At 29.7% G+C, this 24888-nt stretch overlaps 1 protein-coding gene across 1 annotated transcript in view; it reads left to right on the top strand.

Annotated features, from left to right (window-relative positions):
- The window catches only part of LOC142325753 (protein D3-like), a 55198-nt gene extending 34932 nt beyond the window's left edge, over positions 1-20266 (top strand). Inside the window, exon 5 of the mRNA XM_075367783.1 lies at positions 20053-20266. Coding sequence (XP_075223898.1) covers positions 20053-20194 — 142 coding nt within the window. The 3' untranslated portion in view covers positions 20195-20266. The remainder of the gene's footprint in view (positions 1-20052) is intronic.
- Positions 20267-24888: the final 4622 nt, after the last annotated feature.

Here is a 24888-nt window from a genome sequence, read left to right as displayed (position 1 = left end):
ACAATAAAATTGTTAAGGTTTCGGCGAGAGGTTGTCGTCAATTGAAAACATCAAAATCTAATCTCACAAAATAACAAGACATTTCTATTTACAAATATTGTCTTTATTCATCTCTTGGGTTAACCAATCTACTATATAAACTTATATGCAACGATTCACTTAGAATTTCCTAAGCTTCCTCAGGTGACAATATACATTCATACATACATCATACAAAATTCTCTTACATAGTAAGAAATTGACTGATCTACCCATCCTAGAAAACAATATTTTATCTTCATTACGTGGAATGCTGTATACTATGTTGGCTTGTTGAGAAATCCTTTTGTCTTTTCTGACAAATCTGTGACATATTGTAATGTATAATATTGTAATCTCACTCTTATTATTTTTATTAAGATAGTTGGACATATATTATTTATAGGGTTCATGAATTGTATTTTTAAATTTTTATTTATGATATTTTCCGGTTATTATTTATTAACATACCTTTTGCTTTTTTATATATTCTGGTCTATCTTCTGGGGTTTGTAAGTTTTATTACTCTGTTTGCAAGATTCTTTGCTACTGATTTTTTATGTGATATTCATTGTGTTGATAGGAAAGTTAGATATCTGCCTGAAGATGTTGAATTTTTTACGACGGTATTTTACATTATTTTTTCTGCTTCCGCATTTACTGTATTGTTATTGTATACTATCATTTCGATTTTATTATAATATGTCTTAGAATTGCTTTTACATATTTGAATTGCCTTGCAAACGTTATTATGTATTTTATATTTCTCTTCCTCACTGTCAACATTTCTAATGGCGTTTTCAATATTTATAACAAAATTTTTTGTTGGCAATGATTTGTGTGTAACTGTGTCTCGCTCGTGATTATTTAATATTAGTGGTACTGCAAATTTAGGTCATAACGATAAACTTTTAATTACATATTCAGGAACTGGTAATGTTGATAAATTTTTTTACCTATTTTTCGTTCTATTAGCGACATTAGGTTTGCTGTACAAATTTCTTAAGCGGTTGAATTTTTTAATTTTTTTTATAATTTTAAACTATTCTCGCATTTGTGTTCTTCCCAAATTATAAAATTCATATAATCGTGTAGGTAAACTACCCTTTAAGGTATTTATCTCTTTAAAAATATCATTAATATTCTTTTCAATTTGTATTGCATCTTTCATCAGCAAATTTAGAACTTTTTTTTAAAATTATATATGACATTTTTCTCCTTTATCTTTGCTTTGGAATTCTATATGCTTGAAACTGAACTACGTAAATTTTGGAAATATAATACTTTCGAAAATATTATCGATTTTTGTATTTTATCTGTTCGTTTTTTATTTTATTATTCTTCTTCATAACTTTTGTCGAATTGTATCTATAATTCATAGTGATATCTTCATTAAAAACCCATTTTAACGAATAATTTCTCTCATACATTCATGTTAAATATTTATGTATATATAGTAATAATAAAACAAAACATTGAAGTATTTGGTCACCAAGGCTGAGACAAAAATTGTTGATAAGATGTTAAAACAGATGTTAAAAATCAACTTAAATAGATCATCCTGTTCATAATTCATTTGGTGGCTCACGAAATTGAAATTTTTGTATTTATAAATATAATATTTTTCCACATATTTCAGTTGTTAATGTTACAAATTTCCAATATTTCAAGATTTTCACTAAATCCATTTGAAATCATGTGATCAGTCATATTCGAAAACCATTTTTTATTATTCTTAAATGCCCTCAGATGTTCCGAGAATCTGACTTTGAATGATCTATCAGTTTATCAACTTATATGGCATCACAGTCTGTGCATTTATTCTTATATATGCTGCTTAAGTTGAACAACTAAAGAATTTTCTTGAAATGTTATTCACTGGTTTATATGCAATGTATATTTCTCTTTATTATAAACTTTCACTAACCTATATGTGTTCACTTATACAACTGTATAAAATATATTTCTTACCGAATTTTTTAGACTGATTCATCGGAATAAGGATATAGCTTCCATAGTAAATTAGAATTTACTATCAGTAAATTTAGCTTGTCCAATATTAATAGCGATCCTAATTTTATGTTAGAGGTAAATATCACGAGTATGTCATCTACATACCTCACCCGTAAAAGAACATTATGAGTTTGTAATATATCGTGTAAATTGATCCTCTCAAGGTTCTGTAGATATATTTCTGATATAATGGTAAACAGTGGCATACACATAGGTAAAGAATCCTCCTGGGAATAATATTTATTATCAAATTCAAAATTGTTTTGTTGGCATATATTCCTAATGATAATGAACGGATAGTCTGCTGTGGTATGTCAATCTGTTATAGTTGAATAAATTTCTATATTTGCTTATCAATGTTTTTACATTTTTAAATATTTATTCGTAGGGTCTTTCATCTTCATGAATTCATTCTCTTTTATACAATTATTAATTTTTTATCGTGAAGTACTAGTTTTATCCGACCTTATAATCATGGTATTAAATATTAATAACTTCTGTTTCAAATCAATTATAAATTTCATATTGATAGAACCTCGGTTTTTATATAATTTATCCTTCTTGTTTAACAGTTTACTAGTATTATGTTTTTTTATTGTTTCTAATCATCCATCTTCTTCCATCATCATGTTTAAATTGGATGTTAGTCATTTTGATAAATTTATCATTTTTTTTCTCTATTGTCACCCATTTCATTCGGTTTATCACAATCCATATTTCTTACCCATCAAATTTATTTTTCAATAAATTATGGATTTTCAAAATTCCTTATTTAACTTGATTCCGGATTTCATTGAAAATCAATAAAAAGAAATCAACAATATTAAGTAATTTTAAGTAATATTATTAAGTAATTTTATTACGATTTGAAAAAAATACAAAAATATTATTTTTATAATAGTCTATTATATATAATAGTTTGTTTAAAAAAAAAAAAACAATTCATTGAAAAATTAATTATAAATAATATATATTAAATATCAATTATTATTATTACTCTAAATTAAAAACAGTTCATATACTGAAAAAGCCGGTGTAGGTTTTTCTATACAATGTACTCTCGTTACTCTAGCGAATAAAAACAATACTAAATTACTTCGTAAAAGAGTAAATTAATTATTTCAACATATATTAATAAAAAAAGGTAACTTTAATAGTTTACATGTCAAATTTCAGTTAATTTTTTATTGGAAGGATAAGTAATATTTTAACTAAATATTTGACATAATAATGTTTCTTAATTACAATCTTGAAACTTCTCAGTAAAATCATTGACATTTCTGCATGGTGGTTGAATAAATGAAATAATCTTTGAGTGCTAACACGGTAACAACTCCGGAATTCGCGGGAGGAATAGCAGCATTGCACCGCGCTGCGATTCCAACACCTCCGTCGAGGTTACAAACCAATATAACAATTTTTGGGAAGGGGAGCGGTACGCCGTTCCCCGCAATTTATAAGATGGAAATTAAGAAAATATTTATAAGGGTTACATATATATATATATATTGCGTCCCGGGATTGAATAATGCGGCGATTCAGTGAATGTTTGCCTGTCTGCATATCTCTTATGCCTTCCTAAGCCGTTCATCCGATAGTGATAAAACTTTGGGGAATGGTTGGACGCATGCCAGGGAAGGTTTCAGAATTACTTTGGACCCGCTAGCTGGCGCTGGCGTCGAGATATTTCGAAAAATTGTATTTATGGTCCGATTTGCCTCATTCAGAATACTTTTTACTTACATGGAAAGATTTATCTCTGCAAAAAATGAACCCGCTAGACGGCGCTGGGGTTGATATATTAGAAAAAATATATTTATGGACAGATTCAGTTCATATTCAGAATATGAATATTAGTTACGTGAAATGAAATATTTTTGCAAAACTATACCCACTAGGTGGGGCCGGTGTCAAGATATTTACGAAACAAACAAACAAATATACAAACAGACATATATATATATATATAAAAGTATTTTAAACATTTGAAACATTGACGGCCTTTACCGGACACACATACGAACATGCATTATATATATATATATATATATATATATATATATATATAAAAGTATTTTAAACATTTAAAATATACTTATATACATTAAAGTATTTTAAACATTTGAACCATTGACGGCCTTTACCGGACACACATACGAACATGCATTTATATATATATATAGAATAAAAAAGTCTGTTTGTATATTTGTTTGTTTGTTTCGTAAATATCTTGACACCGGCCCTACCTTGCGGGTATAGTTTTGTGCTTGTATATATATATATACATAGCAATAGCGAAACATTGCTGGGTCTGCTAGTATCTTTATAAATATCAATTTGTTTAGTACTGGAGGGATAAAAGAGTTTCTTTTTCAGGAATCGATTCTTTCGGTACGATTCTCAGAAACCATACATTTCTGTATGTTTGTTGAATAAAAAAAAAAAATAGAATTTGTAATTCTCGCCCGGTGCTAAATTTGAGAATCGCAGCCTGTATGGTTGTTGAATAAAAAAAAATAGTTTTGTACAAACCGGTGAGGTCACAGGTGGGATGCAATGGCCATTGCAGCATTGCAGCGCGCTGCAATCGCCGACGATGCCGTGTATCGTCGAGGTTTATTAATAACCATAAATTTTTGTTAAGGCGGACGGCGATTCTCAGAAACTATACATTTCTTGTTGCAAAGCTTTTTTGTGCACAATCCGGTGTGGTCACCGGTGGGTGGGATATGCAATGTTTTCGATTCTTCTGTTTAAACTCTTATTCGACTCCTTAAGTAAACATATGATTATTTTTCGTTTGAATACGATTTTTAGTAATCTTAGTAGCCTGTCACTTCTTTGTGGTTGAATAAAAAAAAATACAGTTACTTGAGCCAGCATGTCCAGGGAAGGCTGTAGACCTCTGAATCTTGGGCGCAGTCGTAATTTTTGGAAAGGTGGAACAGTGGCCGCTGGTCCTCGGAATTTAAAGAATGTGTGAACTTCGTCTCACCGAATCTTAAAAATATAAAAGTAAATATAAAAAATTGCACTTACTTCACCGCGTCACACAAAGCTCTGGAGATATTTTTTCTAAACCAGAAACTTCTCGATGTCATGTTATTTAGTTTTCGGTAGGGTTGAATGAAATTATACATACTTACGACCTCTCCTGTTAACGGTGGATATCGCGAAATTATTGAATTGTTACAATGTCACTAAAGGTGTTTTTGTTGATACTTTAGACCAGTTGTGCCACACACGCAAGTGCGCAAGGAAGACAAACCGCTGGCCCTTCAGATTATTCTACAATATTTTAGACATTGCTGGAGTCAACTATTGATCTTACTAAATGGGTCAAAACATCGTTTGGAAACTTCGCTTGGAATTCCTCGCTTGGGAACTTGTGAGACCACACCAGCTGGAACGATTAAACAGTCCAAACTTACGGTCTGAACTCCGCTCTCTGCTGATACAAATCTCAGAAATTCAAACACCACGTGAAGTAACTACTACTAAGGAAGGAGGCTGGAAGATGTTTTTCCTGTGACCGAAAAAAATCGAAAAAGCCACACAATATAACAAATGTAACCCAACCAGCACTTATGGTCTCAACGAGGGCTTACTACTACTGCAGTTAAGAAAAAATCCATATGTTTCAAAATTGAAATCCCGCTTTATTTAGAGATCAGACTGTATGCACATTTTTGGCCCAGTCGATTGCAATCAAAAGAGTAGGTGCACAATTAGATGCGACAACAGTCTTAAATACAAAATTTTAATATTCTACGGCTAATCGTTTTTGAGTTATGCCGATACATATATACAGATGTCAAGCGTGAACTAATCAATAAGGATTCAGCGATGGTGAAAGTGTATATTTCCGTTGAAATCTGAAAACCGAAATTTTTCACGATCACATTACTTCCTTTATTTCGTACAAGGAAGTAAAAGAGGGTTTATTTACAAAGAATTTTTAACGAATTTTACTTTAAAAATTTCTATATTTAATTTCAATTTCCATACACTTTTTACTTTATGACTAATAATTATTTATATATATACATATTTTTTTTTTCAATTTAGAAATAGAACTTTGTACAACATTTTTTTATTTTATACAAATTTCAACATTTTATTTTTTCGGTTGTAAATTTAGGATACTAAAAAGGAAGTGGTAAATATGTTTAATACTTTGCTAATACGAATATCTGACAAAAAAAGTTAAATATTTTTAAAAGTTTCTGCACTACAATAGTAAAAAATAATTAAATGTTTATTCTAAAAATTATTCTGTCATTTAAAGTAATAAGCCTATTTATCAACCTATTTTTTTTTTTTCAAAAATATTCTGGACAGTATAATTATTAACAGATTAATAAGACAAAAAAAAATTTGTAAAAATTAAAAATCATGTACTTTTACTGCATGTTATGCGTTAATTAAATTAAAACTCGGTATTATTTTAATAGAAAAAAATTAGAAGGAAGGAGATTAAGATGAAAACTATTGTCAGCACACATTTAACACAGAAATTGACTTCCTCCTCATTGTTCTAAAGCGAGAGTTCCTATACCACTCAATGTCCCATGAGAGTCAAAGAATAGGTCAAGAGTGAAAAAAATGTACAATCCAATTCCAATTTAGATTTGTGGCAGTCAAATTCTTCGATGTTCTCAAGATACGTTATTCTCAATAAGTGAAAATTTAATATCCTAATACGCTAACTATATATGTCCATTAAGAAATAAAATACTTTTATATGTCGAACAAATTTTTATTAAGAGCTTTTATCTAATTCCTATGTATCTCATTTAAAGCATTGTGTCTTATCATCGATTTAAATTGGATAATAAATATAGTGTAAACGATTCGTTATTTAAGTTACAGTTATAAAGTAATAATTCTTGCTCCACTGGATGACTGATAACATTTGCTTTGTGAATTTCGTGCACGTAGTACACGTAATATTTATCGTAAACGATTCGTTATTTAAATTACAGTTATCATAAAGTAATAATTCTTGCTCCACTGGATGACTGATAATATTTGTTTTGTGAATTTAGTGCACGTAGTACACGTAATATTTTCAACATACCCAATCGAAAAATACATGAACAACAAAATAAAATAAAACTATTAATGCATATTTCTATATATATATAACCCATCTCTCTCTCTCTTAAGTTTTTTATCTGTGATAGTAGTTTATTTTTTAGTGATAATAGTTTTAAGTTTTTTAGTGATGTTATTAGTTGCGAAGTTTTAGCTTTTTAATATTTTAATTTTTAACTAGGATTAGTTTTTTATCTTAATTTTCTAGTCTTCTTGTTATCCGAGTAGGGACTCTTTACACCCCTGTTGAATTTTTTAAAACTCTTTTTGTTTTACTTAAATTTTACTTTTTTAGTTTTAAGCTTGTTTTTAATTTTATATTTTACGGCTGTGATTTAGTTTTAAGTTTTTTAAAAACAAATTTTTCACCTGCGATATTAGTTGTAAGTTTTTAATTTTTTTAGTTTTTAAGGAAGTTTTTTTTTACTATTTGTTTCCTTTTATAAAATTTTATTCTGGGCGATGATAACGCCAAAGTGTTTTTCGCCTACCAATAAACACAAAAAAAAAATCATCAAGAAAAAAATGGCCATCTCTTGAGTGAGACCAGTTAGAAGATGGAAAATAGCCAAAAGCTGATTCAATTTGATGATAAACCTATTAGTAATCGTGCAAAAATTGCAAATGGCTACAATTGTGTCAGTGCAACTTTTCAAGCCACTGAAGTATATGGAGTCTAATTAATTCTAAAAAAATTAATGAAATCATTAATTCCTTTAAGCTGGACTGTGATGATCCACAAATTACAACAAGGCACTATACTTAATAAAGGCAAAATTATTTTGCAAAAGGCCAAATGTATGTTCTAAGTAAAGAGCTTAGAAGGTGTATTCTTGTATTTTTTGGAGCATAAGAAATTACTAAATAAACCACATAATGACACGTCACTGACAGAGTTGCAGAGATTATGAGCCTTCTTATTGCTGAATTTGTACAGAAAATGTCCAAATGATTCTGATGAAATATATATGTGACCACCAGGAAAAGATTACCTTTCAAAATAAAATATCAAAAAGAGCTCGAATACTATTGCCATTGGGAAATTATACATGAACATCGCAAAGAAAATATTCCAACTCCTAGGGATATGCTTGTGAAATAACATATAGTTGAAAATGTCTAGCACACTCCAGTGTTCAGTAGTTCAGTATCAACCACTGCTTTAACCATCTCTGCTGGAAGCCCATCTAGGCCAAGGCTCTTGGCAGATTTTAGGCGGTGTATGCTACACTCAACTCCATCAATGTAAATAGGGGATGTCATCAGCTACTATTTCCTCCTTAAGGACACTGTCCAGCTTCAGGGAACAGCAGTTTGGTGTAATAGGTAAGCTGCTCAATAGAGAGCACAGGGAATTTACGTCCAAACCTCCCAGTAACTAGACAGTACACGTTGCCCCAGATGTTGTCCAGCACCTCGCACAATTACTTCCACCTAGGTTTCTTAGATTTCCTATTGCTCTTCCTTATTCTCTTCTGACCTGCCTGTAATAGACTACATAATTTTCTTTATGCATTTTACCTAACAAGTTTTGAACAAAGTAATCCTTAAGTTTTTTCTAATATTGAATGTTTACATTACAGTGCCATTTCAATAATGACGATTTCTTGCTTTGGTTTGAAATAATTTTAAAACTGAACATTTTTAGATAGTCAAACAGTCAAAAGGTTTACATCCCAATTTACATCCATGGCAGTAAATCCAAGGATAATATTTACTCAGGGTCATATTTTCCTACAACTTTTCATATTTTAGTAGGAAAAAATCTTGACTCATATTCTGTTTCTGAAGTTAAGCTTGATACTGGGTTTTTAAGTGACAATGTTTTGTCTGTCATTGCAGTATTAAGCCATTATTAATGTTGATTTATGACTAAACTAAACCAAATTAATTCAAGCAAAGTACGTAAAAAAAAGTCTATAATCCATTTTGTCAACAAATGAAAAAGTAACATAACAATATTTTCAAATTAGATTATCACAGAGTATGTAAAACATCAGAGGCAGTTGTATCTGTTTGTAGGATAACCATTACTGACTCGGTTAACTGCTGTAGGAAAGTAAAGCAATACTTTTACAGTGGCCATTAAGAAACTTGTTTGTATATGTGCAACGTGTTGTGTGCATGGGACAGACAAGTGCTACGTGTGTTTTGTAGCATTAAGAACTTGCTAGGGTTGCATGTTCATTTTTGCTAGTCAAATAACTGATCCTCTTATTGTTATACATAATTCATTTTTTCGAATTAAGGGAAAAGGAAATGCATGATAAAATACTTTTGTATTATAATATATCAAACAATTTTGAGAACCACTGATCTACTTTATTAATAATTATAAATAAATACTGATAATAATAAATATCTGTTGTACATAGCAAATTATCAATGAAATAATTATAAAATGCAACATAATACAATAACTTTCCGTTTTTATTATTCGTAATATAAAATATAAAGGAATTTTGTTAATAAATTAATTCAATGTGCATTATTATAATTAAATGTAGCTGAGAGATGTAATAAATAAATGTAGCTGAGAGACGTAATAAATAAATGTTCACATAAAATTAATTCACTACCGTGAATAGAAAGCAAATTTATATATCATCATTATCAATATAAATTATTAATTGAATTAACAATTTATATTGTGGATTATATTATTATATTATTATATTATATTTATATTGTGGATATTTATATTATTTTATAATAATCGTGGAGTTTATTATAAACATTTATTTTTGATTTAATATGAAAGTGAAATTATTTTTTCTTTTTTTAGTGCGTCTTTAAATATATTTGTACTGGAAAATTTTTCCTAACAATTTTTACTTTAATTCAATGATTTCCAAACGGGAGATTACAGTATTTTTTTATGTAAAATAAATAAAAACTTATTTTTTCATTAATTAAATAAAAGTGTATTAAATTTTTTTTTTAATTTATGACTTTGGAATCATTTTTCACACTATTTTTATAGTTATAATACATTTATATTCTAAGTATTTTAGCTACACAATTGCAGGTGCTGTTTTAAAATTTATTAAAGGTCTTAGAGGATTATTTGTTTTATATAATTTTGATAATCCGATAAATTTTGGGAGTGATGGTATGTATGAATGTAATCTTGAGTGATAACTTAATTTGTTATCATAATTAAATATTGGTTTGTATTTAGATACTAAATCTTTTACAATTTCTAAATATTTGTTTGTTCGGTTTTTTATTACTTTAAAATCATTTTCTTCAATGCAATTATTCACAAGTTCTTTGTAATTATTTTCGTATGTAATAATTGGTGTATTAATCTTGTCTGATCTTAAAAATATTAGATCATTATCATTAAGCTTATTTTTTAGTTTGATAACCCCAGATTTTATCATTTGTTTATTATTTATATTTTATTTTTTATATTATTCTTTATATTATGGCTAATTATATTTATTATCTAAGATAACTAATACCAGTAGTCGACATCTGTGGGACAGAGTCCCGCAAATATTGATTATTGGTACTAGTTTTTTAGGTTCTATCTGTTACTGTATTTTGGTGGTTAAGTTGTTAATGTTAAATTTAATTAGCACAGTGGTCAATATCTTTTATGTGTATACATACATGCAATTTTTTTTTAACAATTTCATTTTTGTGGGTTTTTTGAAATTACTTTCTCATTGAACTGTATTGCTATTGTAGCAGGATAGTTGTAAAGGGAAAGTATAATAATGATCAGCCAACATTTTGGGTATTGGGGTTTTTGCAAATGTCAAAGTTTCAAGATCCCCTTAGCTGAAAAAACAAAAAAATGAATAGAAATTTCCAGAAGATATATGTATGTGTGTTGGCAAGTATATTTAAATTAATCTCCTGACTATCTCATGATTCCTTGAAAATGGCTCAACAAATTTCTACCTTTGGAGAATTAAATATTGAATTTAATTTAAATAAGAGAACAGAGTTTTCACAATTTAAAATTTTTTGTGTATTGATCATGGAAAATTGAGCTTTAGTCAGAAGAAAGTAGTTATTAAACTATTTAAACTCCAAAGTTTTAGGTTGTTCAGATTACGGGTGGGGAGATATTCAACATTATTTCTAAACAGTTTTTTATCTGTTCATCTTCATATATTGAAAACTGTTGAAACAAAATAAGTTCAGTAAAATAGTTCACAAAACAGATTAAATAAATTTTAATGTGTGACAAACTAAAATTTGGCGCGCATGTGCACACACACACACACACACACACACACACACACACACACACACACACACACACACACACACACACACACACACACACACACACACACACACACACACACACACACACACACACACATACAGATACATACAAGTATGTATATATACTTACTTGTTGGGTACTCATACTATTTTTTTAATAAACTATCATTTTTTTAGGCTAATTGAATAACATTAAATTGAATTTGGCCCAACTTATTGAAACAAATAGTTAATCCAATAAATAAGCTTTTAAGCCTCAAAAAGCAAGTGAGTTATAAAAGTACCTGAAATATACATTTTTTTAAACTTCAATTTTCACGATTGAAAATTAACTGTATCTAGTATAAATGTAGACAGCATGGAACTTTTTTTTAAACAAAGTTTCCATGAGATCTTTAAGAATTAAAAAAAAAGTTTCAACTTCATCAATTTTATCTCTTTACTTACTTTGCTTTACTTTATCTACTTTTCAGTTTTTCATCTACTTTATCTCTTTTTCAAGTTGGGTTGTTATTAAAAATGTTATATGAGTTAGCTTTTGAGCAAGGAGGTCAAATCGCAAAGAAATGTTTTTACTGAAAATTTTAATATTTTTTGTTTGTACTTTAAACAGTGCATAATTAAGACATTAACATTTGAAAACCTATGACATGTTGAATAAAAATATGTCTAGAGCAAATCCTTTGCCAGAATTTTTTTGTATGTTTTGGTGATTATAATCTAGGTTATTCCATTCATTAAAATAAAAATCTGATGTGGACCCCACATGACTACTTTTTATGCCTATGAAATTACATATACACATTTTTTAAAAATGTAAAGTACATAAAATTTTATTTCATTAATAATTTATGATATTTTTCATATTTTTTTTTTAATTGTTGTTATTAAATTATTTATTGTAAGATATTTTTTATAATCAGAGGTTAATTATTAGTAAATCAATATATCTAAATTAAAAAAAGGAGGTGAAGTTAGATTTAAATCGATGTGCCTTCCCCTTGTAAATATTTCATTAATTAAAATTTTTTTGTTTTTTTTTTTGTCTTCAGTCATTTGACTGGTTTGATGCAGCTCTCCACGATTCCCTATCTAGTGCTAGTCGTTTCATTTCAGTATACTCTCTACGTCCTACATCCCTAACAATTTGTTTTACATATTCCAAACGTGGCCTGCCTACACAATTTTTCCCTTCTACCTGTCCTTCCAAATTTAATATCCTGTCCTGACTATTCCAGGATGCCTTAGTATGTGGCCTATAAGTCTGTCTCTTCTTTTAACTATATTTTTCCAAATGCTTCTTTTTTAACATTCTCTTATAGCACCAGATTTCAAAAGCTTTCTTCTCAGATATCTTTTCTTCTCAGATACTCCGATTGTCCAAGTTTCACATTCATATAAAGCGACACTCCAAACATACACTTTCAAAAATCTTTTCCTGACATTTAAATTAATTTTTGATGTAAACAAATTATATTTCTTACTGAAGGCTCGTTTAGCTTGTGCTATTCGGCATTTTATATCGCTCCTGCTTCATCCATCTTTAGTAATTCTACTTCCCAAATAACAAAATTCTTCTACCTCCATAATCTTTTCTCCTCCTATTTTCACATTCAGTGGTCCATCTTTGTTATTTCTACTACATTTCATTACTTTTGTTTTGTTCTTGTTTATTTTCATGCGATAGTTCTTGTGTAGGACTTCATCTATGCCGTTCATTGTTTCTTCTAAATCCTTTTTACTCTCGGCTAGAATTACTATATCATCAGCAAATCATAGCATCTTTATCTTTTCACCTTGTACTGTTACTCAGAATCTAAATTGTTCTTTAACATCATTAACTGCTAGTTCCATGTAAAGATTAAAAAGTAACGGAGATAGGGAACATCCTTGTCGGACTCCCTTTCTTATTACGGCTTCTTTCTTATGTTCTTCAATTGTTACTGTTGCTGTTTGGTTCTTGTACATGTTAGCAATTGTTCTTCTGTCTCTGTATTTGAACCCTAATTTTTTTTAAATGCTGAACATTTTATTCCAGTCTACGTTATCGAATGCCTTTTCTAGGTCTATAAACGCCAAGTATGTTGGTTTGTTTTTCTTTAATCTTCCTTCTACTATTAATCTGAGGCCTAAAATTTCTTCCCTTGTCCCTATACTTTTCCTGAAACCAAATTGGTCTTCTCCTAACACTTCCTCCACTCTCCTCTCAATTCTTCTGTATAGAATTCTAGTTAAGAGTTTTGATGCATGACTAGTTAAACTAACTGTTTTGTATTCTTCACATTTATCTGCCCCTGCTTTCTTTGGTATCATTACTATAACACTTTTTTTGAAGTCTGATGGAAATTCCCCTTTTTCATAAATATTACACACCAGTTTGTATAATCTATCAATCGCTTCCTCACCTGCACTGCGCAGTAATTCTACAGGTATTCCGTCTATTCCAGGAGCCTTTCTGCCATTTAAATCTTTTAATACTCTCTTATATTCAGATCTCAATATTGTTTCTCCCATTTCATCCTCCTCAACTTCCTCTTCTTCTTCTATAACACCATTTTCTAATTCATTTCCTCCGTATAACTCTTCAATATATTACATCCATCTATCGGCTTTACCTTTCGTATTATATATTGGTGTACCATCTTTGTTTAACACATTATTAGATTTTAATTTATGTACCCCAAAATTTTCCTTAACTTTCCTGTATGCTCCATCTATTTTACCAATGTTCATTTCTCTTTCCACTTCTGAACACTTTTCTTTAATCCACTCTTCTTTCGCCAGTTTGCACTTCCTGTTTATAGCATTTCTTAATTGCCGATAGTTCCTTTTACTTTCTTCATCACTAGCATTCTTATATTTTCTACGTTCATCCATCAGCTGCAATATATCATCTGAAACCCAAGGTTTCCTACCAGTTCTCTTTATTCCGCCTAAGTTTGCTTCTGCTTATTTAAGAATTTCCTTTTTAACATTCTCCCATTCTTCTTCTACATTTTCTACCTATCTTTTTTACTCAGACCTCTTGCGATGTCCTCCTCAAAAATCTTCTTTACCTCCTCTTCCTCAAGCTTCTCTAAATTCCACCAATTCATTTGACAACTTTTCTTCAGGTTTTTAAACCCCAATCTACATTTCGTTATCACCAAATTATGGTCGCTATCAATGTCTGCTCCAGGGTAAGTTTTGCAGTCAATGAGTTGATTTCTAAATCTTTGCTTAACCATGATATAATCTATCTGATACCTTGCAGTATCGCCTGGCTTTTTCCAAGTGTATATTCTTCTATTATGATTTTTAAATTGGGTGTTGGCAATTACTAAATTATACTTCGTGCAAAACTCTATAAGTCGGTTCCCTCTTTCATTCCTTTTGCCCAGACTGTATTCACCCACTATATTTCCTTCCTTGCCTTTTCCAATGCTTGCATTCCAATCTCCAACTATTTTTAAATTTTCATCTCCTTTTACGTGTTAATTGCTTCATCAATCTCTTCGTATACACACTCTACCTCATCATCATCATGGGCGCTTGTAGGCATATAGACGTTAACAATTTGTGTCGGTTTAGGTTTTGATTTTATCCTTATTACAATGATTCTATCGCTATGCGTTTTGAAATACTCCACTCTCCTCCCTATCTTCTTGTTCATCACTTTTTTTGGTTATAACATTGGAACCAATGAAAATAAGTACTACCTATGATATATTGTTGAAAAGCTCTCAATGAGAGCTTATTACTGCAGTTAAGAAAATTTTCAAAATATAAATGTTTTTGATTTTTGGCTTTTTTTGGACACTTTTGGTCCAGTTGATTGCAACCAAAAGGGGAGGTGCACAACTAGATATTACAACAGTCCAAAATCCAAAATTTCAACATCCTACAGCTAATTGTACGTACATATGTACATATGTATAGGCATCATGCAAAAACTAGTCAAAGTGGATCTAGGGATGGATGGTCAAAATGGATATTTCCATTGAAATCTGAAATTTTTTGCGATAACAATACTTCCTTTGCTTCATACAAGGTAGTATAAATTGGTGTGTCAATTGATTTTGTAATTATTATTATTTTTATAATAAGAAATGTTGTTTGTATACCATCTTCATAAATAAATATATTTAATGAAGAAATCATTAAATAAATAGGCAGGTAATCACGATTTGATATGATGTAATTTATTGAGCCCTGATACCTGCCAATTTGCTTCACTCTGCTACTCTTCTTTTTTTTATTACAGAAATTTAAGATAAAAATACACAATTTTATTTCCAAATTTTTTTACTCTCCATTTTTCAAAGAAAATAAGTTTTATTCTGCTTTATATTTAAATGAATATAGCCTATATTTTAGGCTAATTTTAATAATTTTTCTTTTGCCATTTTATTTAAAATACTAATTTTTATTTAAAATACTAATTTTTATATCCTCTTAATCTAAAAATATTTTTTATAAAATTTTAAATCCTGAAATTTTATATTTTTATTAAACTTAGTTTTTTTGTTTTTTTTTAATTTGGCTGATTGAGGATCACATGACACTTTGCATCATTTCTCCTTCTTCAGAATATTTTCTTTCTAGTTATCCAATATCTCTTCTTCTTTTGCTTTATTTTTGCCTTCTGTATTTTGACCAGACTTGTTAGTTTCTTTTTTCTCCTTCTCTCTAGAAATACTTGAAATTTTTGTATCAGCTTTCTGAACATCTTGTACTATGTCTTCAGTTATTTCTTTTACATCTTTTTGAACCATTAAGGTCCATTGATTTTTGTTCATTTTTTTGTAAATGCAGTTGAACGATTTGTTTGTGAGCCTGTTATCATTTATTCTCGTAAGTTGGCTGAAGAATTTGGCTCTTCTTTTTCTGATAAAATCTGACATTTTCTCAGTTTCATTGTATTTGTAAAATATCTTTTTATTTGCATTTGTTTACGTGTATTTTTATTGGTCTTAGGATTTTCTCAAAATTTTCCTTTCTTTTTTCTATTGTAATTATTTCACCTGATTTCAAACTTGATGCATTTTGATTTGTATAGGCTTTCTGGTTTGTTTAATGTATTGTGATGTAAGCCTTATTATTGTAAAGTAGTCAGTTCTGTAAAATTCTCTGTTTCCAGATTTGTCAATTCTACTGATTAAGCCAAAATTTTTCCAGAAATTCAGTTTTCAAAAGTCTGCCATTTTTGTTAGCCTTCCTTTATGCTTGTTTTTTAAATCTTCTACCAGTACCAACACAGTAGTTAGACATTTAATGGTCAGACAATCATGGGTCAGAATTGTATATATTCCAACCAAATTTCTTCACATTTAACATTTCAAAATAAAGTTAACTAACATTTTATTGCATCTATTCTAATATATTCTAGAATAAATTTAAATAAATTTTGTAGAAAAGTTTATATCTATACCATGAAAGCAAGAAAACTATCAAACTACCACATTAACATCGTATTATTTGCATATAAATATTAAGTAGTTTACAGGCATATAAAATGTGTTATGAGAGCTATATTACATGAAAAAAACCAGATTTTCATGTATGCATTTCAGAATGAGCATGGAGTTACAAGATTGGCTAATTGGATTAATTTTAGAAAGCAGCTTTAAGAAGAATAAAGCTATCTATATGGAATTTGTAAATCTACAGAATCATTTGATAATGTAAGTTGAAGTAAAATGTTTAAAATTAAAAAAAAAAAAAAATCTAATATTCAGGAAAGAAGAGTTATTTACAATTATACCAGAACCAGGCTGCAGTTATAAGAATAAAAAATGAGGAAAGGTGAGCTCTAGTTCCAAAAGGAGTGAAAAAATGTAATATGTACTGGTTCCATTTTAGTTGTGCATTTGAAAAAGTAATACAGAAATTGAAAGATAAATTTATGGGTGGATTAATTATCCAAGGAGAGAAAAAATAAAGATGTTAATATTTGTTAGTGACATTGTTTTTTTAACAGAAATGAAAGATTATTTAGAAGAAATTCTGAATGAAATGGATTTATTACTAGGAGAGAATTTCAGTCTGAAAATAAATAAGAATAAAGTAAACGTAATGAAAATTGACAGAAAAGAGAATATTAGGAATTAAATAAATACTAAGTTATTTGAACACATTTATACCAGATATAGGAGATTTAATTATTTATGGATTTGTAAAATTACAAATGATGGACAAAGAATGTGGTCATCAAAAGCAGACTGGGATAAGTAAAGAGAGCTTTCATGATTAAAAGAAAACAACTTCAAGGTAGTATTAAAAATATAGATCTAAGAATTAGAGACTCCTAAAAATGTTTGTATCGAGTGAAGCACTTTATGTTGGTATGAACAATAGATGAAGTAGAAAAGTAAGAAAAGGCATTTGAAATCTGATTTTACTGATAAATTTTGAAAATTAGATGGGTAGATAAAATTTGAAACGAAGGAATCTTTAGATGAAAAGGTGATGAGAGAGTTTGTTTGTCTCTTATAAATACCAACAAATTAAGTTAATTGTTCATGTATCAAGGCACACATGTTTAGATATGTAATACGAGGGTTGTTTGGAAAGTGCTTGTCCTGAAAAAGAAAAATCAGGAAAAGATCAAGGAAGATGATTTTTTTCTTTTCACCTTTCAATTCGATAAGTTTAGACCAGCAACTTTAACATTTTTTAATACGGTCAGTATAATGTGATTTGTTCAACTCTTCAAAGTAAGCAGTTTTCTCATCATTTGAAGTAAATCTTCATCCATTGAGCCATTTCTTCAGATTTAGGAAGAGGAGGTAATTGCTGGGAACCAAATTCAGTGAATATGGTGCATAAGAAAGCACTCTGAAGTGTAGGTCGTAGAATTTTGACCTACAACCCACAAAAACCCAAGAGATGCGTGCAGGTGTATTACCATCTTGAAGAAGCACTTTCTTTTTGGCTAGATGTGGACATTTAGCTGAATAGCACCCTTCAATTGGTTTAGTAGTGAAGCATAATACTATACGCCCCATTGATGGTCCTGCCTTTTTCCAGCTAGTCTATGAGCACTGGATCACAAGAATCCCAAAAACCTATAACTATGACTTTTCTTACAAATGGAACTATTTTCACTATCTATGGTAAATTTTCACCTACTTCCATCTACTGTTTGCACTGTTATTGGTCTCCAGTTTTAATGGTGTATCCACGTTTCATTTATTGTAATAAACATTGAAGAAACTCAATGGAATCATGTTTAAATAAGTCTAAACACCCTTGGAACTTGTTCATTCATGCTTTTCCAGAAAGCATTTAACTAAATTTTTTAATTAAATATGGTGATAATTGAAGTCAATAATATCAGATCACCTAGCCATTTAATTTGTAGTGTTGTTGCAAACTATTAGCTTTGTTATTTGATTAGTTATTGCTCAGATATCACAGGGATGTACTCACTATTTTCTTAAAAGTTTGAAATCCCTGAGGGGAACGCAATTATGTTTATTAATTTTGTGTAAATGAAGTTATGTATGTTGTCTGAGAAAATATTGGAAGCTAATTCCAATATTCTCATTTAGGTTCAGGAACACAGTTGGCAGTCCCTCCTGAGAGAAAGAAGAACATGGAGTCCTTCCGTCTTCTGTGGAGTACCTTGGGGGGGAGGGGGGTATGGATAGACAAAAATATCATTGTTCTGAGGTCACCAGATTGGTTGAGTGGTGAACTTGTCATCGTAAGTCAACTGATTTCAAAATTGAGAGTTCGAAGGTTCAATTCCTAGTAAAGGCAGTTACTTTTATATGGATTTGGACACTAAATCATGGATACCGGTGTTCTTTGGTGGTGGGTTTTAATAAACCACACATCTCAGGAATGGTTGACCTGAGATTGTACAAGACTATACACTTCATTTACATTCATATATATCATCCTCATTCATCCTCTGAAGTAATACCATATGGTGTTTCTGAAGGCTAAACAGAAAAAGAGAGAGGTCCTGAGGGACTTTACTGAGGTATCTCAGAAAGCCTAAAATACAGCAGTTGCCATCGGTCGGACAATGACCAAAACAGGGGGGAGGGGTCCCTGCACATTAAAGAAGAGGGTTTTGTCACAGGCTGCCAGAAGTGTTGTATGGAGCACCAGCCTGGTCTGCCACACTGGAAAAAGAGAGTGCCCAGGCAATTCTATACCAGGTGCACAGGACCATCTTCCTTCAGATATGCTGCGATTATAAGATGTCTTGGATGATGTTACTAGTATAATGGCTGGATTTGCACCTCTAGATCTGTGCATGTTATGCAGTTTCTAGGATGTTGGTTCCAAATATCTGAACAAAAGTGTGGGGAGAAGTTCAGGGATGAATTTCTGTGATTTTTCCTTGGGCCTTTGTTCATAATAATGAATAAGGTAAGAATGTTGAAGAGGTAATACATATCCTAATTTAGACAACAACAAAAATGTAAACATTGCTTCATATTTATCTGACTATGCTGTAAGAATTTCTCATTGATTGACTTTTAAAGCTCATCAGCTCTACATTGCATTAATACTTACTTTATGTCTTCCTACTCATTTTAAGATTCAGCTAAAAGAACAGTATGGTTAATAAACCAGTGTAACGCAACTAATAATTTAAAAATTTTAGTTATGATATTGAAGATTATATGCTTCAAAAAAATAATATATATTCATAAAAGGTTTAATTCTTATTTTATATTACAGAAATAAAGAAAGCCGTAAGAATTTTAACACTAGGGAATTTATGAAGAGATACAACTTACCATTGCCATTAGGAGGTAACTGGTTTATATCACAGTGGGACTCTGAAGTTACTTTTCCAGCTAATTTTACTTTTTGGCCATAACCTTATTTTGTGTAAATACATTTTTTAATACATTTAGAAATTAAGTTTTGATATATTTTACTATATTTTGTCTACAAGTTATTTTGTGAAAATAAATTAAATTAAATATATGAAAATATTTTTAACTTTTTTATTTTATTTTTTTATTATATGCTATGATTTATTTATTTCTAACTCTCAAAATTGCTAAACCAGATATAAAAAATTTGCAAATAGGCAGTCAGTACATCTTGTGACTTTTTTGTGTCTTAACATGTTTTGGGAACAAGCGTCCTTCAACAGATTTAAATATTTATAAATCATTATAATAGAATGTGTGAGTGAAATTAAAACCAATAACAAATAAAAATAAATATTCCTGACATAAAACGTAAATGCAGACATTGATATCTGTACATATTATTTAAAGACTGCATATAAAGTAAATATTAAATGTTTTATTAGCTGTATTTGGTCATGCAGTCTGGAAATCACTGTTATGTATTATTGGACTTGAATGATTGTTGGTAGATAAGTAGCTATACTTTCTGAATTTTGTGAGGTTTATAAATTTCAATTTCTTTGACGTATTCGTGTATAGAATTTACTGTAAAAGAGCAATAAAATTTTCAGAGGATCTGTACAGTGTAGTTTTGTTATTATTTATCAAATATTAGAAGACGAGTATTACTAAAATCAGTGCTCCTGATAATTCTACAGGAAGAAAAAGTACAGTTTGTTCTAAAAGGTCCTTTGGAAGAGCAGTTTCCATTTATTTAGTTTATGTACAACCTACACTATAAATATTGGAACTTTTAGATAACTTTATTAAGAAATGTAGAAAAATTAAAATTTAGCAAAAGCTACTTCTTCAAAACGATCAATTTTTTTCAAAACGATCAACTTCACTCAATATATGTGAAGGAACTCAAAAATTTCAAGTGAAAGAAGTAGTTTTGTGATACTTCATTTTAAAGGACAAAACATTATGCTACTATAGTCTTAACTGAAATGGCAGCCATAATATTTTTTATTTCAATGCCGAGGGTATAAAAAAGTTTTCAACTTATTTGAAATGAAATGAATCATCAATAATGAGCTATTTCAGGTTGGGAAGATGAAGTAATTGCTGGAAGTCAAATCCGGTGAATATGACATGTGGAAGTACTTCAAAACATAGGTCATGGAGTATTGCAGCAACAACGCGAGTTAAGTGTGCAGGCACATTATTATGGTGAAAGCTCCCTTTTTTCTGGCCAGATTAAACAGCACCCTTCAGTCGGTCCAGTAGTGAATCATAAAACTCCCCAGTGTTGGTCCTGCCTTTTTACAGGTAGTCTATGAATACTACACCACGAGAATCCCAAAAGCCGTAGCCATGACTTTCCTGCTGGTGGAACTGTTTTTGCTGTTTTCTTTGGCGCACTTACACTTGCACCCATCCGCTTTTTGTTTCTGGCATGTAATGGTGAATCCATATTTTATCTGTTATTATAAAAAAATAAAGAAACAGTGGAACCATGCTTAAATAAGTCTAATACCCTTGAGAAATGTTCAGTCAAATGCATTTTTGGTTGACAGGTAAACCCGCTGGGTTGGCCTAATGCTAAACTTATTATTGCAAATTAGCTGATTTCAAAGTCAAGAGTTTTAAGGTTCAAATCCTAGTAAAGAGAGTTACTTTCATACGGATTTGAACACTAGATTATGGATACTGATGTTCTTTGGTAGTTGGATTTCAATTAACCAACATCTCAGGAATGGTTGACCTGACCACTGTACAAGACTATACTTCATTTACATTCATACATATCATCCTCATTCATCCTTTGAAGTAATGTCTTATGGCAGTTCTGGATGCTAATCAGAAAATTAAAGTGCACTTATGTATGGTTGACTGTTAATATATGTGGCACCCATCAAGCAGAAAGCTTTTTCATACCCAAAACATTGTGTAAAATATAGTGGTCCCTGTCTATTGATATATTTGCGATGTTAGCATGCTTATGTCTCTTCAGTCAAAGATCATTTAATATAACATTGTAGATTTTTATGATAATTTTGTTGATCTTGGTGATTTTTGGGTGTCACAAGCATTAATCATCTTTAATGGATGTACAACCATGTTTAAAATCAGCAGCCCACTTTTTTATTGTTGAAAATGAAGAGGAAGAATCCTTTGAAATGGAATCGTTTTATTGTTTTATTTATTTTATATGGAAATGTTTTATATGTCTGTTGGAGTTACACCTTTTAAAACAAAGTACTTTATATAACAACCTGAACTTCAGCTATGTCCATTTTTAAGAAAAGTCAAAACTTCTTTGCTTTAGTTGTTGCCACAAAGCAATTAAATGCATGCACATGAAAGTTCGCAGTACTAAATAAGCTGCTGGCCTCCGTGGCATGAGTGGTAGTATCTCAGCCTTTCATCTGGATGTCCTGGGTTCGAATCCCAGTCAGGCATGGCATCTTTCACACGCTACAAAACATTCATCTCATCCTTTGAAGCAATACCTAATGATGGTCTTGGAGGTTAAAATAAAAAAAAATAAAAAGTATTTAAGCTATTTTGGATCATAATTGACAAACATCATAGTCGTTTGGTCATATATGTGCCATCTTGTTAGGTGGAGAAGTTTCTGAGTGATGCTGATATTGAGAAATTAAAGATATATGTGATCTCAATATTTTTATCATCATTCTTATTTTGTGAAAAAATTTTCAAATTGCACGATCAAAATTCAGGCTACATCTATTTTGAAATACTAAATAGAATAAATTAATAATTGTTTAATAACTGACTTTTAATTGTATGGCATTACTGCTTCTGACAGATCTAGTTAACTTTGAAAAGATCTACTATAAGTATATTTTCCATGTATTTAAAAATTGAAAAGTTAAAAAATTGTTTAAAAATTTTAAAAAGCAAATCAAATATTATATTTGGCTTTAGTTTAAATTTAAATTACTTTTTATACTTAATACAGAAGTATATGAAATGTTATGCAAGATAAATGTGCACTGTAATGAAAAATAATTGGACATTATTACTATTTTTCTCTATTTCCTGTTATTACAGCACTTATTATTAGCCTATTATCATCAGTGACATCAATATACAATATAAAAAAAAAATTATAATACCTATGTTTGTAGTATACATGAAAACGTAGAAATTTGTATATATATTCTCTTTACAGAATTGAAACAATATATATTTAAGATAAAAATTTAAAAAAAAGTTTTTATCCTGATTTAAACATAATAATATATTACTTAGATCACATTAGGAATGACTAGATATGCTATTCCATAGATAAAAAACACCTTGTCCCAGCAGTTCCCAGAATGGATCAAGGGCAACTGTGGTTAAATCTTCTATAATACAGAGTATAGAAGACTTATTATATAAAATAAAATAGATTTGATAAAATTTTTTATTAATTATATAAATTATAAACAAATGAAACAATAATGGTAAGGTGAAGAATAAATGAAGATAAAAAAATAACTGCAAAATAAATTCACAATTTCAGAAGGCTTTAATGAAAATTATTTGAACATATATTTATGTACGTTTTACAGGATGCAAAAAAACAATCACAATTATTAACAGTTTTAACTAGTATTAGTTAAAAATTGATATACAGTTGTTTCTATAAAAACAAATCTTATAGTTTAAATAAATTTGTGATAAGATTTTTTAAATGGTTTAGTAATTTATTAAAAACCATAACGAAAGCATAATAAGGCTTTTCTCATAAGTTAAACTGTTGTGTTGAGTTACATAAAAATATTTCTGTTATCTACTTTGATAAAGGTTGATATTGTTATTTTTTAAGACTGACTGTTATTTTTAGCAAAGATTGCTAAAAGGATTTATTCATCTTACAAAATAACAATAATATATATTATATAAAGTCAAAAGCTGTTTGTTTGTTCTGGCATCACGTGAGATCCAACCATCTGAAGAGATTGCTTTAAAATTTGTAGAATACAATTGTGTTATCCCAGGGATGGTTTTAAGTTATAGACTGAGGCCTTAGCTCCCCTGGGGATGAAATTATTAAAGAAAAAAAGGATTAATCCTTTTAATTCATTATTATATTTTTTATAATTTGTATTTATATTTCTAATAATTTATGAATTTTTCATTATCAAAGGTGTCATTATTATTGAATATTTATTATGCTTTCGTATATTACCGTCTGAAATATTATAACATTTCTTAAGCTTCCTCAGTAAAGGAAGCTTAGTTACTACCATAGTTACTACTATTCTGTCTTTTGTAATATAATTTCTTTTTCAGGTTTCTATAAAACCTGACTACTTCTCACAACCCTCAGGGTAATGAACACTGCAGGGGACCAGGGGTTAGAGCCCTCTGGCTAGACAGGAATGGTGAGTAAAGCAAGCTCTGCCTGGGGTAGGCCTTGTGTCCTCAGGGAGTAGAGCCCCTTGATTAGACAATCGGGCAAGTGAAGTAAGCTCTGACCAGCTAATGTATATATATATTTACACACATGAAGATAAGTTAAAATTTTTTTAATATTGGTAAACATGATTCATACTTGTAACTGTCAAAAAATGATGTGATTTCATTTTTGAACTTTGAATTCTTTTCTGACTTTCTGAGGAAGCTTAAGAAATATTAAAATATTTCAGATGGTAATATGAAAGCATAATAATGACAAACTTAACATTTTATTAAG

Source organism: Lycorma delicatula, chromosome 5 (genome assembly GCF_047948215.1).
Source record: "Lycorma delicatula isolate Av1 chromosome 5, ASM4794821v1, whole genome shotgun sequence".
Taxonomy (NCBI): domain Eukaryota; kingdom Metazoa; phylum Arthropoda; class Insecta; order Hemiptera; family Fulgoridae; genus Lycorma; species Lycorma delicatula.
The sequence above is the reverse complement of the archived record's forward strand: the minus strand, read 5'-3'. Positions and strand labels throughout refer to the sequence as shown.